The sequence below is a fragment of the Lutra lutra genome, chromosome 6 (genome assembly GCF_902655055.1).
Source record: "Lutra lutra chromosome 6, mLutLut1.2, whole genome shotgun sequence".
NCBI classification, from domain to species: domain Eukaryota; kingdom Metazoa; phylum Chordata; class Mammalia; order Carnivora; family Mustelidae; genus Lutra; species Lutra lutra.
The window spans coordinates 141,981,972-141,998,732 of record NC_062283.1 but is presented as its reverse complement, the minus strand read 5'-3'; the positions used below and the strand labels follow the sequence as shown (position 1 = coordinate 141,998,732).

Genomic DNA, 16,761 nt, shown 5'->3' with positions numbered 1-16,761 from the left:
GTCAGCTATTTCATATCTAGACACTCTTAAAAATCACCCCCAAACATACCACCTTTAAAAGGAAGCTTTTCCCAAAGATGTTTAATTCCCTGGACCCCATTGTCATACTAATTCAATGATCTCATCCTAGCATGAACTTCCATGATTTATAAACATAAATAGTTAATATGAATTAAGCAATCAGAAATGTTATCCTCTGGTTAGACTCTTGCATTGGTCTGGTGGCAAAAGACAGACAGACCCGGGGATCTGAAATAAAAAAACTGGGTGTTCGAGTTACACACTCTGCTATTTAATCAGCAGGACAGGACATTCACTTTGCTGAGCCTTGTCTCCTACTCTGTAAAGGGAGATATTAGTAATATAATTACTTAAGTTTATTAGTTAATACAGATTTTGCCAGCAAAAAAATACAGATACAGCTGCCCCCAACCAGGCTTGCTCAGCATCGAACTAAAACCCCAGCAGAGGTCACTGTGGAGAAAGAAACCACATAGGAAGCCGACCGAGAAGTCAACGAGTGGGTTACTCCTGCAAAGCAATTTAATCATGCACTTTCAGAGCAGACCAGGAAAAACGTGACTGAAGATGGAAGGTGGGAGAGGGACAAGAGAAACATAAGCTCACAACTATCCTTCCCTTTCCTCCTGCTCCCATCCTTTACTCTCCATCATAGAGAGACAGACTTACATGGGGCCAGATGGAAGAGCTCCCCATCCCCGCCCGCCCCAGGGAGGCTCCATACCCATTCTAGGGCTTGAACTCGCCACCCTGAGATGAAGAGAGGAACACCCTCCTGGCAGCCAGCCGGGCTGTCAGGTGCCCCTGGATGGAATAAGCTTTCCGCAGGTTGTCAGTTCACTGACTACTAACAACTCGTTATGCACTGTCCTTACCCCATAGGTAATAAGTGAGAAAAATGGGGCTCAGAAAACTCTAGAAATCTGCCCAAGCACACAGAGTGAGCCGTGATGGTGGTACTATGGGAATTTGAGCCCTAAAAACCTGGCTTCGGCCTATGCTCACCACCACTGCACTACAGAAATATCAACCGGCCAGTTACCTCCCCACAAAATGGATACAACCTGACTTTCTTGAATCTTTTCTGTTGCTCTACAGCACACACCAAGTTCCAGTGGAACAAAACGGCTCACCTGACATTCCCCAGAAAGCAGCAGCTCTCATTTCAATTTCCCTTGCCTGCTCTACCTTCCTCACAGCTCCAATGCTAAAACCATATACATCCTTCAACCTTACTTCCATTGCTACCCTCTCCCTCTCTAATGAAGTCTCTCCTGCTCTGTTCCCTCTTACCCCAAATTCACTCAATTGCATGAGGCTACTGTCCTCTATCCCTGATGTAGGACCTGACGAAGTCCAGCTTACGGGATAGTTTTTAGGTGCTCTCACACACACACATCTCTGTTCCCTCCCTGGGGCTAAGATAAAGGACAGCAGAAGCTCTTTTCTGGCTCTGAGTCTTCTTCAGACCTTGATACAATGCATTTTGCACCCAGAACATATCAGCCCAGGGGCGTGGAATTGGATGCAACCAAAAATTCAGTCATACATAGGCCTGAAAGGTAAAAGCTGCCCTATCCACACAGTGACAAATTCTTAACCTTCCCTAAGTTTTAAGAAGAGAAATTAATAGATTCTTGAAGGAGTAAGAAGTTCTAGACAAGAGAAAAGGATGCAGACAAATGCCAAAGGACAGAATATCCATATTCTACTCAATATAACCAGGCTTTGGCTGCTCTGTGGAATCATTTCCTGAGCCTACACTGTTGACGCAAGATCGAGGATGGGAGAGAAGATGCCTATCAAAGCAAGGCTGTGGAAGACTCAGAGCCTCTCCAGAGATCCTGCAGTGAAAATGTACACGGAAGCTTTTCCTGTGCCTTAACACATCATCTCAATCGTCCGCAATTAAAGAAAGGGAAAACCTGGTTATTCCAAGGAGACATCAAGAATTTGGAAAGGACTAATTAATTAGAACAAGAAAAAGAGAAGGCTGTACGTTTATAGATTGCCTAGGTGGTTGTAAGCTCTGCCCACTTGGCACAAAAACTAGGCTGATCCCCTCAAGGGTCAATGCTGTCCCTGCTGAGAATACAGCATGGCTTTATACATGAGAATACAGTGTGGCTTTATTCTCAATGCGCCAGATAAAAGCCATTCTTTTCCATCCGAGGAAAAGAGAAACTTGAAAACAAGCAAACAAACTAAGCCATCTGGAAAGCTCTTTTTCCAGCCCGCCCTTTTCTGAGGTGTCTCCTTCATCTTTTTACCCCTTACCCAGGAGCCAGCGGCTAGCCACACTCCCAAGGCTGTGCAAACCCAACCTGCCTCCCACTCCACCTCTCCCCAAACCCCCCTCCCCCTCCCGCTAAAAACTCGTTTCCAGGGGCACCTGGGTGGTTCAGTCTGTTAAACGTCTGCCTTCGGCTCGGGTCATGATCTTAGGGTCCTGAGATAGAGCCTCAAGTGGGGCTCCCTGCTTAGCGGGGAGCCTGCTTCTCCCTCTTCCTCTACCCCTCCCCCACTGGTGTGCTTGCTTGTTCAATTCCTCTCTCAAACAAATAAAATCTTTTTAAAAAATTGATAAAAGAACAAACAAATCAAAAAACAAAACAAAACAAAAAAACCTGGTTTCCAATTAGCCTGCTCAAGGTTCCCAGTTTCTGGAGAAAACACGGATAACAGCAAAAATATAACAGACCATCTGGTCAAATCCCAGTCTCGCCAGGGTTGGTTATCTGATGTCTCTGGGCTTCCGTTTCTTCACCTTTAAAGGGGGCTGAACCCCACAGCTCCACAGGGCGGTTAGGAGCCCTGAGTGGGAGGAATGGCATCTGAAGGCATTATCCTGTAAGGGGCCCTGACAACGTCAAAGAACTCGGTGAAGTTCAGCCTGGACTGCAGAATTAAGCCCCGAAATTCAACAACGGCCAGTATAAAGAGGTGCGGGAGAACGGTCCTTGTCTCAAAACCCTGAGGAGCTACGGGCGCTGGGGTCACCGCGTGGTCGGCCGTGACTGGCCATCCGCACGAACCGGGGGCCTGGCACCCACGCCTGGCCCGGGCATGCCCTCCTCGTAGGCCACTTCTACAGAGGCATCAATGATCACACTATTCCATCAATGGTCGTGTCACTCACGCTCAGTGTGCCTGAAGGAGAGAAAACTGAAACTCCGCACGTTCTCACAGCAGATGCTTCTGGATCAAATGGCTTCTAATTACTACTTGATCACTGAAGGGAAGTGAGGAGCAAAATCACAATCTGGCTGTCACCAACGGGCCCTCCACCACAGTCGCTGATAAAAGGAAAGTCTATTAGCAAGTGAGATGAGCAGAAAACACAAAAGGACGTACATGCTCTGGGTTTTCTTAGTAACAGCAAAATGTCATGGAAGACAAAGTGTTTATCTCCTTCTTGGGCTGCTGCCCAAACATCAGTTGATATGAAGAGAAAACAAAAACCTATCTATGTACCTGTGTGTGTGTGTGTGTGTGTGTGTGTGTGTGTACGTGCGTGCATGTTACGCGGGGTCCCACTTAAACAGATTACTACGCTATGGTCAAGAGTAAGTGATTTCATTCCTATTTTCCATTTAAAAAACCAACATTAGCATTTTTTTTTTTTCCAGTTTGGAGCTAATGACTCATGGGACAATACTTCATTCACTCGCAGCCACAGAAAGTCGGGACACCCCAAGCCAATTTTCCAGGAGAAAGAGCCAAGGCCCAGGGGCTCCACAGTTCCTGCAATGAAGCTGCTCGGGGAGCTGCCTTCCAGAGCCTCAGCGGGGGATGTGCTGTCACAATCCCAGTAACAAACACCTCCCTTCAAACTCTGCTTGAGACTCATTATTACTCATCAAGAAGCATGCTATGAAAAGCTTTCATTTTGGGCTCGCCAAAATGTCCTTTCAAAAATGCTCAAATAAGACTGGCTTTACTCCAGTCTTAACAGATTTTGAATTAGGATGACTCACTGTTGGGACTGTTACATGGTGCCCCAATTAGAGTGGAATAGTTAAAAGATGCCTGGGACCCCTCCCTCCCAACGCTCAGGAATGACTGCCTTTCTGTATCACAAATGGACGTCATACACTGGTTATAAGGAGAAGATGGTCTGTGCAAATTATCAGTATACTCCAACAATGATCAGCAGAGGAAAACTAGTAAAATATGATTCAACCAGCAACAGGCAGAATTTTAAGTCCCAGAAATACAAAAAACAAACACCCTTCAATTCACCTGCAGTTCAATTTAAACCTAGTTTTCTGAGTTCTGCAGTCCAAAAATGACAAACACACAATTAAAGAAGCCCTACGTGTCAAAAGAATGTATTCAGTGTCCCTATATCAGCGACAATTCTTAGTTAAAATAGGAATAAATGTTTAAGTGTATATGCTTTAAAAAAACAGATGCAATATTTTCATCTCACTGATTATAGTGCCGCTGGGACTTGTCGATTAAATCACAAGAAGATCACTTGGTAATTTGAGCACAATTTAAATAAGCACTAAGCTTAATTCTGACCATCAACAGCTTTTTCAGCAAAATTTCTCTCCAAAGCCTGATGTAACTTCAGTTAAAAGAAAAAAAAAATGCTTTTGTGAAACAATTTCCTAACATTCAAAGAATTTTAAATTATTTAGCGACAGAAGAGATACAACCTTCACACTGTTTTTTATTGCACAACAAACATGACTTTTCAATGACTATTAAAGGACTGCATCTAATATAGACAACAGGCAGATGTAGTAAGTGATACTCTATCCTTAGTGCGCTATGGACTGAGAATACATAACCACAAAATATAAACTATACAGAGCAAGGGTCCCAATTACAAGACTGCTGGGGCGACACAACGTGGTTGCATCACTGAGGGTAAGAGGAAGCAGACCAAAGAAGAGGACGTGTCCCCGCTTTTCTGTAGTTCCCCTTATGTCACTTTGCTTTCCTGAAAGATCTGTGTTTGTGCCTGTTATAGCTAAGGGAAAAAAATCCGCAGAAGATTTTCACTTTGATGAAATCAGGTGAAAAGCAAACACATATTCAGCGTCTGTTTTGCATCAGCAAGCCCTTGTAGGGACAGCACGCACACCCCAGCAGCAAGAGGGCACGGCCAAGGTCCTTCCCTGGGGCTACACCTGCATGTGAGATCCAGCCACGGAGCTCGGAACTGGGTCCCTGAGCATCTGAGCTTTACACCTCGACTTATTCTGTGTATCCTTTCGTGAGATGTGCCCTAAGGTATCAGAAAAACCCAAGAGGTTATTTTTTGGGTCTGGGAATGCTCAAAATTTTTCCAGATAAATTAATGGTATTTGCCACTTCAGCTTATGAAAGGTTTCACAGGAATGCCCTACTTCCGATTCATGGGGAAACCTGTAATTGTGATATAATTTTTTTAATCAAGTTTTTTAAAAAAGATGGTAATTTGATCTGGATTTTGAAATAGGCTCCGCATATATGTAGAAATAAAAGGGCAGGGGACTGAAATTATTACATTCACTTATAAGTCTGACAGTTTGCTGGTATGATTTATAAATAGGAAGGTTTGAGGGGCTTCTGGGTGGCTCAGTCGGTCAAGCATCTGACTCTCAATTTCAGCTCAGGTCATGACCTCAGGGTTGTGAGACTGAGCCCCACATGGGGCTCTCAGTGGGAGAGGGGTGAGTGTCTACTTGAGATTCCCTCTTTCCCTCTACCCTCCCCCGTCCCGGCTCACATTCTAAATAAATAAATAAAATCTTTAAAAAAAAAAAAAAAAAAAGGAAAGTTTGGATTTGGCTTCCTCGTGGCCCGATGGCTGGTCTGATCTAAGAGGAGGAAAACACCAAGAAAGAGAGGAGCAACATAACTACATGGCCCCTGGCATAAGCCAGTCTGTCTCATACCCAAGCTCCTGTAGCCCCTGACCTCTGAGAAGGGAAGGTGAAAGGGAATGGGGTTTTGAATGGAGATTTTCTACCCCACCTCAGGACACCGTAGGCAGAGCAGCCCACTAGGAGCAGTGTCGACAACAACACAGCATACTGGACAGCTCTGGGGCCCACAGTCCAGGCCAAGCTCACAGGAAAATAGAAGAGGTAGCTGTCTGTGTTGTATAATTTTAGGATCACCAGAAATTACCTCCCTTACCCTTCCTTCAGGACCCGTCAACAACCGTTCCTCAGTGTTTCCCAACTAAATTGTCAAGTGGCCAAATTATCCCAATTAATTAAATAATACTGCCTACTTTTGCAAAAGCATATTAAATTTGTCCAGGCCTATTAAAAATCGGGTTTCAACTTCCACAAATAGTTGAGAGGTTTACTGGACATAAAACTCAAGACAAAATGATTTGGGGAAGACAGAGAAATTGCTCAGTAACATGAAACACAGCTGTAGGGGAAGGTGCGGGTTTGAAAAAGAACCCCAAAGGAAAAGCATAACTTCATCCCTACTCCCATAATTCCATTCAGAAATGGTTCTGAGTCGTTTAGTCAGAAACTTTTGGAGTCTAGACAAGGACCCTGTGCTCCGCTCCACTGAGGGCACTTGGTGATGCAAAGGCTACTGACTCACAACCTGGAGGGACTGTCTGTGAAGATCTCCAACCACCCTAAGAGGAACATGCAATTTTGGATTCACCAAACTCTCAAAGGAGGGTAAGTATTGCTGAGCAACAGGGGAAGTATAAACAAAAGTTGCTCTTTTGATCTTAGACTAGCCATGCCACTTTTAAGACAGGGTTACCATGAATTTAGGTATCTTCAAAACTGCTTGGCATTCTGAGAATATCTCTTATTTGCTGACTAGGGACCATATGAATCCTCAATGGGGAAAAGCTGCCAGCCTTCCCTTTGAGATCAGGAACACGACAAGGGTGTCTACTCTTCACCACTGTTGTTCAACATAGTACTAGAAGTCCTAGCAACAGCAATGAGACAACAAAGAGAAATAAAAGGTATTCAAATTGGCAAAGAAGTCAAACTCTCTCTCTTCCCAGAGGACATGATACTTTATACGGAAAACTCAAAAGACTCCACCCCCAAACTACTAGAACTTATACAGCAATTCAGTAATGTGACAGGATATAAAATCAATGCACAGAAATCAGTTGCTTTCTTACACACGAACAATGAACTCTAAATTTATTTTCAACAGATTCATGTAAAGATTGTGAACTAGCACTGCCCAATTGTGTTTGCGTCATCAGTGTAAAACAAGATGGCTGCCCCCCACAGCAACGTTCCCTTCACTGGAGTTATTGGGAGTTTTAAGAAAGCTAAGTTCCAGAAAATGCCTATCTGCCGCTTAAATCAAACACCTGATGGACAGGAGTGGCGGAAAAGGCTAATGAAATGGCTCTGCAATGTTCATTTGGCAGCTACCCTTTTTCAGTATTTAAACATTTATGTTCCATAACCTTTTATAGGATCTTCATATCACAATTTACACCAATTACTCCTCTATTGCATTTAAAGTTTTAACTTTGAAGGAAAAGTTGGTTTTTTTACTTCCCTTATGATTATAAATTTTACTTTTCTATAATGTTGTTTATTATTCCAGCAATCCTAGATCTTTTTGATACTGTTTTTAACCAAGAAGTACACATTTCTCAAGATGTAAAACAGCTCAAAGTTGGGTTTGTCACTCTTTTCTGAATGTGCACAAAACAAGAGAACAGAAATTGGGAAGAAATATACCTAACCATTAACAGCAGTTGTGTTTGGGTAGAGGGACAAGGAATGATTTCCTTTTTCTAATTTTTATCTTCTAGATTTTGTACTGAAGTTATAAACACTAAAGATCTGGCCCTTTAAACATTTAGGGTACCTACCACCTCTACTTCATTGAGTTACATAAATACAAACACTAATTAGTTTCCTATCTTTTTAAAACAAAAATGTTCATCAAAATGCTTTTGCTTCTCAAGAAAGCTTACGTTAAGAACATTTACCACATCGGATGGGATAAAGACCATATTAGGCTCAGATATTGTTTGAATGTCAACATCTAAGAAAAAGAAGCAAGTTATCTATCATTATTAAGACAGGATTGACTGTCTTGATTAAAACAAAATTTGTCTCAAATACATTCATAGAAGTTCAATTCAAAAATATAAGCCTAGCATTAGCCAATGGTATATAGGTGACTACCATCTATAATGAAGAAATGTTTTCCCACTTACAATGAACACATGATTACTTTACAATTAAACTACAAGTAAAACCACAATTTTTAGATAGGATATTCCTTTCCACTGTATAGGAATATATAAAAATTTTGCAGGAATATGGAAAACAGAGGCCATGGAAAAGAGGGTTCATGTGTTTTTGTCCACCACTCCTCCCTTATGATGCTAGGGCTATAAACAGGTCAAAAGAGTGGCTTCTATCTGTGATTCACACAATTCCCAAAACTAGGACATACAAGCAAATAAATATCCATATAAAATCAGAAAATCAAGTTCCAGATGTGACCCTCTAACACTGGAAGCCTATTCAGAACAACATGTTAAAAGTACAACCAGGAATTTCTTCAGACTTCATCATATTTTTCCTTCCCATTTAAAGGATCAGATTAACACATAAAGAATTCATCTTTTCAACAGCCTTTGGAAAAACAATAATCCTAAAACATATCCGTCTGCAACATAAAATTCATTATCATCTACTAATGTCATTAGGAAATACTTCAGATAGAAGTATTCAAAATGTTCTGGAGACAATTCATTATACATGAGCCCCATTTCAGCAATGAGTGCTCAGATTATTTTTAAAATATTAAAACAGGTGCACCTGGGTGGCTCTGTCGGTTAAGCATCTGCCTTTGGCTCAGATCATGATCCTTGTCCTGGGATCCAGCTCTGTATGGGGAAATCCTTGCTCAGCGAGGAGTCTGCCTCTCCCTCTCCCTCTGCCCTTCCCTCTGCTCCTGTTCTCGCGCTCTCTCTCAATTAAATAAAATCTCTTTAAAATTACTTACTTAAAATAAAATATTAAAACAGGTGTCCTTCCTCAAGGACAATCAGCAGCTGTAACAGCCCAGTATAGCAGAGCCCTGGGTCCAGGGAGGTCGAAGCCAGGCCCCGCCCCACGGGCGCCAGGGGAACAAGGGTGAGGAAGGGACTTAACCTCACCATGTCTCAGGCTTCTCATCTCTAAAATCTGATGACAAAATGCCTCCTGTGTGTCATAAAGTTTAAGTGAGAAAAGTGTCCAGCACTATCAATAGAATTTGGTTGCCGTTATTCTATTATTAATTTTACATGTTTATTTTAATATCAAATCTTAGGGGAAAAACTATTCTAAAGGCAATGATTCTGTGTTTGTGTGCCCGGAGCTGCAGCTGTGAGCAAGGTGTGAATGCATTTTCGGAAGTGCCATCTGGAGGTTGGGCAACTTGTGTGTTCCCCTTTGGAAAAAACCCATGCCAAGACTGCATTCCTTTGATTCAACTTCTATCTCATTCTTAACGGTTGTTGAACATTTGTGATCTGCTGACTGTCCAGGATTTCCCAGTAAATCTGCTGTCCCTCCTATCCTGAGGAACTTGCCTGAGTTATAGAAGGTCTTTTCTCCTTCCCTTTTCTCGCCAGTGTGTCCAGCCCTTTTAATGAAGAAAATATACCCTTCTTGTTTCTTCCTCGCTGGGTCAGTGAGAGTGTTCTTTTCCGGAGGGCGGAGTCATCTCTAGAACATACCTAATTAAAAACACAGGTTTAAACATCTTAAAGCATATTACCCGGATGACAGAATTCATTGTTGCCTGAACAGAAGTAAGCCCTACTTTCTGTAATCATCACTTCTGCCCAAAAGCTACGGCGTGTCTGACATACCAGACACGCATGCACCGTATGGCTACCTCTTATCTGGATAACGCCAGCCGAGTTTCAATGTTCTGATCTGTCCAGGGTGAGCAGTGGGGTCAGCAAAATGACCCGCATACCCCCCCCAGGCTGGAGCTCGTGCTCGCCACGGAAGCCAGCCACCCGGGAGCCACTGTGGAAAACCCAGCAGGGCTCTGTGTAATACGGACAAAACCCCCTTCGCTCAGCCTTTCCATTCTTCATGCCCTCGTTGCCTCTCTTCAGGGATTCCACCCTCCTGATGGAAGGAAGCGAAACGGACAGAACGGCAGATGCAGAGGTGACTATCTCATAACTGTTTACAAGTCGCTGGGTACCTAGAAGCGGCAGCAGAGAACTAGAGAGTCCCGGAGCAGGGCTGCCTCCCACCCTCCGTCCCCGCAGTGTCCCACCCCGGGGACTCCCTGGGCAGTACGGGGCTAAGTCACAGGGCACCTGACAGGCGGTCCACTGGGAAAAGGGGAGCATCTGCAATCCTCCCCGAACGCCACACAGCCTTTCCCAGGAACTTACCAGAGCATGGAAAGAAGAAACCGACAAGATGCCCAGCCTGCCGAGGGCCAGCTTGGAGGGGCGGCTGGCGGCGGCCAGGAGGCTCTTGGGGTTTGGCAGCTCCCCGCCTTGTAGGCTGGCCAGATAGCAACGCATCCTAAACAGATCCATGTGAAACTTCTCCAGGTTCTGCTCCCACTGCTGGATCTGTTTAAGAACAAACAGGGGTACTTATTTGTGGAGCATAACAAATAGCATGGAGGACAAGGGGAGATGGAGAGGAGAAGGGAGTTGAGGGAAATTGGAAGGGGAGGTGAACCATGAGAGACTATGGACTCTGAAAAACGATCTGAGAATTTTGAAGGGGTGGGGGGTGGGAGGTTGGGGGCACCAGGTGGTGGGTATTGTAGAGGGCACGGATTGCATGGAGCACTGGGTGTGGTGCAAAAATAATGAATACTGTTATGCTGAAAAATAAAAAATTATAAAAAAAAAAAAAGAACAAACAGGGGTGATTGAAATGAAAATGAGAAGGTTTCATGAGTCCAACTGAAAATACGGTCCCTTTCACAAACTTCACAGAACAATTTGTTTCAGCCGGTGCTGCATGGTGGAAATGAACCTTCCCCGCTCACCCTCCTCTCAAGCCCTCCTGCCCAGACACAGTGGGTCAGACAGCACCAGACTTCATCAGGATGGCCCAAAACAGAACAAAGCCGGTGGTCCCAATCCAAACCCAGGCCACACCACCATGACCTCTGGAGAACTCCAGCACGCTAAGCCGTGCCAACCAAAGGCAGGACACACAACTGTAAGTAGTTGTCTCACTTAGCTGAATTTCCCTACACACTGCCAGCCTCTGCTCTTACACCAGATTAACTCAACTGCACACAGATGCGGGATGACGGACACGCTGTCTTTTACGTGAATGCTGCGCATTCTGAGTAAATGACTCAATAAGAAGCAAATGGACTTCAGGGGTAAAGGCAAAGAGAGCTTCTACTCCAATTTTAAGTATATTAGAGAATAATCACCGTCTCTACATCTGAATGAAATGAAAACGCATTTTCACACCAATGAAATGTCAGCGAGCTTTTTCTTCAAAATGGAAGTTATCAATTGGTAAAGAAAGATGGTCAAATTCTGAGGGCCACTTTCCCTCCTGCCAAGGATCAAAACATATTTACCTTTATTTAAAGAGAAACCAGAAGGTGAAAAAGGCTCTAGTAACTTGCCAACACAGGGACTCAGCGGCAGAGCGGAAAGCTGCCTTCTCAAGGGCATTCAGAGCTTCTCCACATTCAGGAGAGGGTCTGCAGTGAAGGCTTGTCATAAGGGTGCACGTGTCACTTCACCCGCACCAGCTACATCGCTGCTTTGGCCAGGGTTAGCCTCCAGGCAGGTTCTAACTCTTCACAGCAAACCTTCTAGGTCAATCGTTAATTCCGGATAAATGATATTTTGAAGGGTCTCCAACATTTAACACTCTGGTCCCTTCAGTCTCCCGAAAGAAAAGCAACACAAACTCCGGCTACTCTCACACAGCCCCCACTCCAAGTCCTCCGGATCAAGTTCGTCAGAAGGTCACCGTGCACCTTCTCTACATGGAAGAAATACAATGGCTACCAGATCTAAAATGATCTGTTGATTCATCAAGGTCTGTCAGCAAAGCTACAAAGTCCCAGATTCTCAAACTCCATAGCAAATTTAACCTTGTGCAAGCTTCTGTACATGCATGTTAGCGGTGTGATAGCCACCTGGTGTCGGCCTTTCATGAATACTAGAAGGACCTGTTGGCTTTTCTCAATGAACATGCCCAGTCCAGATATGTGAAGAATCTATCCAGTAAGTAGGACATCTAGGAAACCACCTCCAGCAATTCTGGTTCATAGCCTTAGTGAGGACACAGCTCTGGACTAAGAAGCCAGTCCAAACTCTCTCTTCTTCATCTTGCCACATTAGAGAATTCTAGATTCTAAAAGTAACAAATGGTTATTACACAACCATAAACTGACACCTACCAGAAGCTATAAGCCACGGGAAAAACTATACCCCACTTCTGCCTCTCAAATACCTTCTCTAGCTGATTTCCTGAAAAATCTACAATTACAGACACCTTCTTTTGTCTTCTAATATGTACATGTTTCCAGATTGGGCAGTGTATTAAAGCGTATCCCTCCTTTCTCCCTTCATGTGAAAACATTTACAAGATAATTTCTAGGGACTGTGCTGGGGATGGAAGCATCAGAGGACAGAAAACCCATCAGGCGTTAGATAACATGAAAGAAAGAAGCCCACACCATCCATGGCAGAGTAAAAAGACAAAAAACGTGAAACAAAATCTGGGTCTATGCCAATCACGAGAGACCAAGGAAGATGATACACTTATATTTTCGGGGAATTCTGCAGTTTACAAAGCATTTGTAAAGGCATCACCTAATGTATTTATGTGACTACACATCAAAACATCACTGGAAAGTGATGACCATTCCCCGCCAACAATACACAGGCAGTCTTAAAATCTTGCCATTAACACTGTGATCATCTTCAGCATGGCTGGACATCTCCACCCAAATGCTGGGACAAAATGCAGGTAAATCCATGAGAACGAAACAGATTCAAATGCTCACGTCATTTGGAAGGAAGAAGGGCTTAGGGGACCCAGAGAGCCTAAAGCAGACCTTACAGAGATGAAGAAGTTCATTAACATATGGGATTATGTTTCAAGAGAACTGGTGTCTCAATCAATATTGTACATGGCAGAGGTCATTTTAAAATTAAATTTCATGAGAAACACAAACCAGAAGGGACTTTATGACTTCTCCATTTCAACAATGTTTCCTATGTTCATCCTGACCCAGCATTTGTGATGGTTACTCCTACAGGCATCAACATGACTGGCCCACTGGGTGTCCAGAGTTGTGGTCAAACATTACTCTGGGTGTTTCTATGAGGGTGTTTTTGGATGAGAATAACATTTAGATGGGTAGGCTGAGTAAAGCAGATGACCCTCCCCAGTGGGGGCGGGCCTCTTCAACCAGCTGAAGGCCTGAATACAGACCAGAAAGGCCGACACTTCCCCAAGGAAAAGAGAATTCCTCCTGCTTAGTGGCCTTCCATCTGGGATACTGGTTTTTTTTTTTTTTTTCTGACTTTGGACTTGGAACTGAAACATCAGCCCACCCTGGGCCCAGAGTCTGCCAGTCTTGGAATGGGAAGGGTACCATTTTTTTTTTTTTGAAGATTTTATTTATTTATTTGACAGACAGAGATCACAAGTGGGCAGAGAGGCAGGCAGAGAGAGAGGGGGAAGCAGGCTCCCCTCTGAGCAGAGAGCCCGATGCGGAACTCGATCCCAGGACCCTGGGATCATGACCTGAGCCAAAGGCAGAGGCTTTAACCCACTGAGCCATCCAGGTGCCCCAAGGGTACCATTCTTGAGTCTTGCTGACACTGCAGCTCTCAGGACTTATGCGTCTCCACAGTCGTGTGACTGTGTTTGTTATAATAAATCTCTTTATGCATATTCTCTCATAGATCCCGTTGGTTCTGTTTCTCTGGAGAACACTGACAGACCCAGCCTTCACCTCCACAGATTTCTACAGCAGAGCCCATCATCATCAGCCACACAGCTATTCTATTTTTAAAGACGATTTCTCCCATTTTGAAGGCCATGGTTCTTTTTTTTTTTTTTTAAAGATTTTATTTATTTATTTGGCAGAGAAAGATCACAAGTAGGCATACAGACAGGCAGAGGGAGAGGCGGAAGCAGGCTCCCTGCTGAGCAGAGAGCCCAATGCCAGGACTCGATCCCAGGACCCCGAGATCATGACCCGAGCCGAAGGCAGAGGCTTAATCCACTGAGCCACCCAGGCGCCCCTGAAGGCCATGGTTCTTTTAGAGAAGATCCGCCATTAAGGGTAAATCAACATTTGTGATTGGGTAAGAAACAACGAAGTATCCAATTTTTCTTTCGACAGACTCACTGAAGTTGAGAGAAGGACCGTGGAGAACACTGGGTGAGAGTGTGGTGAAGACATGGATTCAGATGCTTGGGTTACTTGAAGGGAAGGGGGGAAGCAAAAAGGCAGATTCACAAGCTCAGAAAGACTCGTGACATGGAGAAAGTCTGTGACCATACGCAGTGAGCTTGTGGGCAACGGCATTACCACATCTTTGTTTCTCAGCAGAGGAAACGGAGCCCCCAGAGTGGGAATGACTCGCCTTCCCAGAGTAGCAAAGGCCCCGAGCAGACCCTGATGGGAGCAGCATGGGGGAATCAGCTTCTATCAAGCACTCACAATGCAGCCCCTGAATCGCAGGCCCCCTCGCTCATAAAGCAGGTGACTGTGCACTTCTGAGACCTAGCACAGCAACTCTCATGCACATTTTCATCTAACTGCCACCTTTATTTCTCCTCACAAATCCCCAGGTGTTCAACATGGAAGGATGTAAGACTATCTACCCTCTCACTTGGGTGCTCTATTCCTACTGAACATTTTGTGTTTCAGCCTTCTACAACCTTGATGTGCAAAGCTCAGCCCAAGTTTTAAGCAATTTTTTAAAATTTCATTTGAGAGACGGAGTGTGTGTGTGCAAGCATGAGCAGGGGATGGGGTAGACGGAGAGGGAGAAGCAGGCTCCTCACTGAGCAGGGAGCCCGATGGCAGACTCAATCCCAGGACCCCAAGATCACGACCTGAGCTGAAGGCAGACGTTTAACCAACTGAGCCATCCACGCACCCCCAAATTTTAAGCATTAACAAAAAAAAAGATAAACATATTTTATAATTATCAAAATTATGAGATAAAGTAGGAGATAAAGATACATTTTTATAAATGTAATGGGAGAAACAGAAGACAGCTTTGTAGCTATTACAACTTTACGTTGGGAAATTTCCATCACTAACACAGTAACATCTGACATCATGTTAATCAAGGAATTTCTGGAGATTTTTTTTTTATTATCAAACACTAAAATACCTAAAATCAACCCCCTTAAACCAAGACTGTTTTCCCCCTTTTTTTTCTAAATTCCTTAAATACTGATCATTGTCCCTAGACATTTCTTTATTTTCTAAAATAAATACAGGACACGAAAATAAACATTCAACCTCTATGTAGACTGAGCTTTCATTTCTTCTAACGCCTTGCACAAAACAGAAAGATGACACGAAGAGAACTCACTCTAAGGAACTGACTTCCACTGCAAAAGAAAAAAGTACTAAGAACAAAATTAAGGAGGAAAACGCCCACTTTTAAGCTCTGTCACAAACACAGTGCAAAAGTTTCCCCTCTATTGCTAATACGGCTATAGTCATCTAATGAGGTCAGAGAGGTTATGGTACACTGTAGACGTGGGGAGCGGGGAGGAGGAAGCCTAATGCTAAAAATAAGAGATGAATAAGTGATACATAAAAACGATGACCAGCACGTTCCTTCCACACCCAAAACCCCTAGAAAAATATTTTCTATCATTTAGTCATTTGGTCATAGTATTTGGTCACTTGTCCCTTCCAAGATCTGTCCCAAAAGATCATCAGTTTTTCCTTTTTGGCAAATAGGATGAAAACCTCCCATGCAGTATTTCCCAAGCACTGCAAACTACCCTTCTCAGAAGAATCCATCTAGTGACACAGATTACACTGAAGTTAACGCGTGGTTAGAACAACCAACTAAGATTTAGAGAATGTGTTTCATTTTTTCCCCTGAGATAGAATTTACATACCATAAAATTCACTCCATTTTAAAATAAATACACTTCCCATCAAATCGAGCCCCAAAATCCAAGGTATAGAAATCATTTAAAAACGAATTTTGGGGGGGCAACTGGGTGGTGCAGTCAGTTAAGCGTGTGACTCTTGGTTTTGGCGCAAGTCGTGACTCTCAGGGTCGTGAGATCGAGCCCCATGTCGGACTCCAGGCTCAGTGTGGAGTTTAAGATCCTCTCCCTCTCCCTCCGTTCCTCCTGACCGTGCTCTAACTCGCTCTAAAATAAATAAATAAATCTTAAATTTTAAAAAATCTAATTCTGGGGCAGCTGGCTGGTTCAGTCAGTAGGGCATGTGACTCTTGATCTCAAGGTTGTGAGGTTGAGCCCCATGTTGGATGTAGAGTTTACTTAAAAATAAATAGACATACATATATATACATATTATATATTATACACACACACACACACACACACACACATATATAACACATAAAAATAAAAACTAAGTTTTATGCAAAACCATTCATCACATGACTAATCAACAAGAAAAACACAATCTGATTTGTTACTGAAAGGCAATACAGCCCAGTGGTTAGGAATGCACATTTGTGGTCAAATCCTAGCTTCCCCACTTGTCAGCTCTGTGACATTAGAAAATGTATTTAGGGGCGCCTGGGTGGCTCAG

The 16,761-nt window shown here is 43.6% G+C and overlaps 1 protein-coding gene across 4 annotated transcripts in view; it reads right to left on the bottom strand.

The window, feature by feature from the left end:
• The window catches only part of TIAM2 (TIAM Rac1 associated GEF 2), a 112,002-nt gene that overhangs the window by 74,381 nt on the left and 20,860 nt on the right, over window positions 1–16,761 (bottom strand). For all 4 annotated transcript variants that reach the window (XM_047733390.1, XM_047733392.1, XM_047733393.1 and 1 more), the window contains exons 6-7: window positions 10,385–10,570; window positions 9,560–9,706 (exon numbers count right to left, since the gene is read on the bottom strand). In XM_047733390.1, coding sequence (XP_047589346.1) covers window positions 9,560–9,706; window positions 10,385–10,570 — 333 coding nt within the window. The remainder of the gene's footprint in view (window positions 1–9,559; window positions 9,707–10,384; window positions 10,571–16,761) is intronic.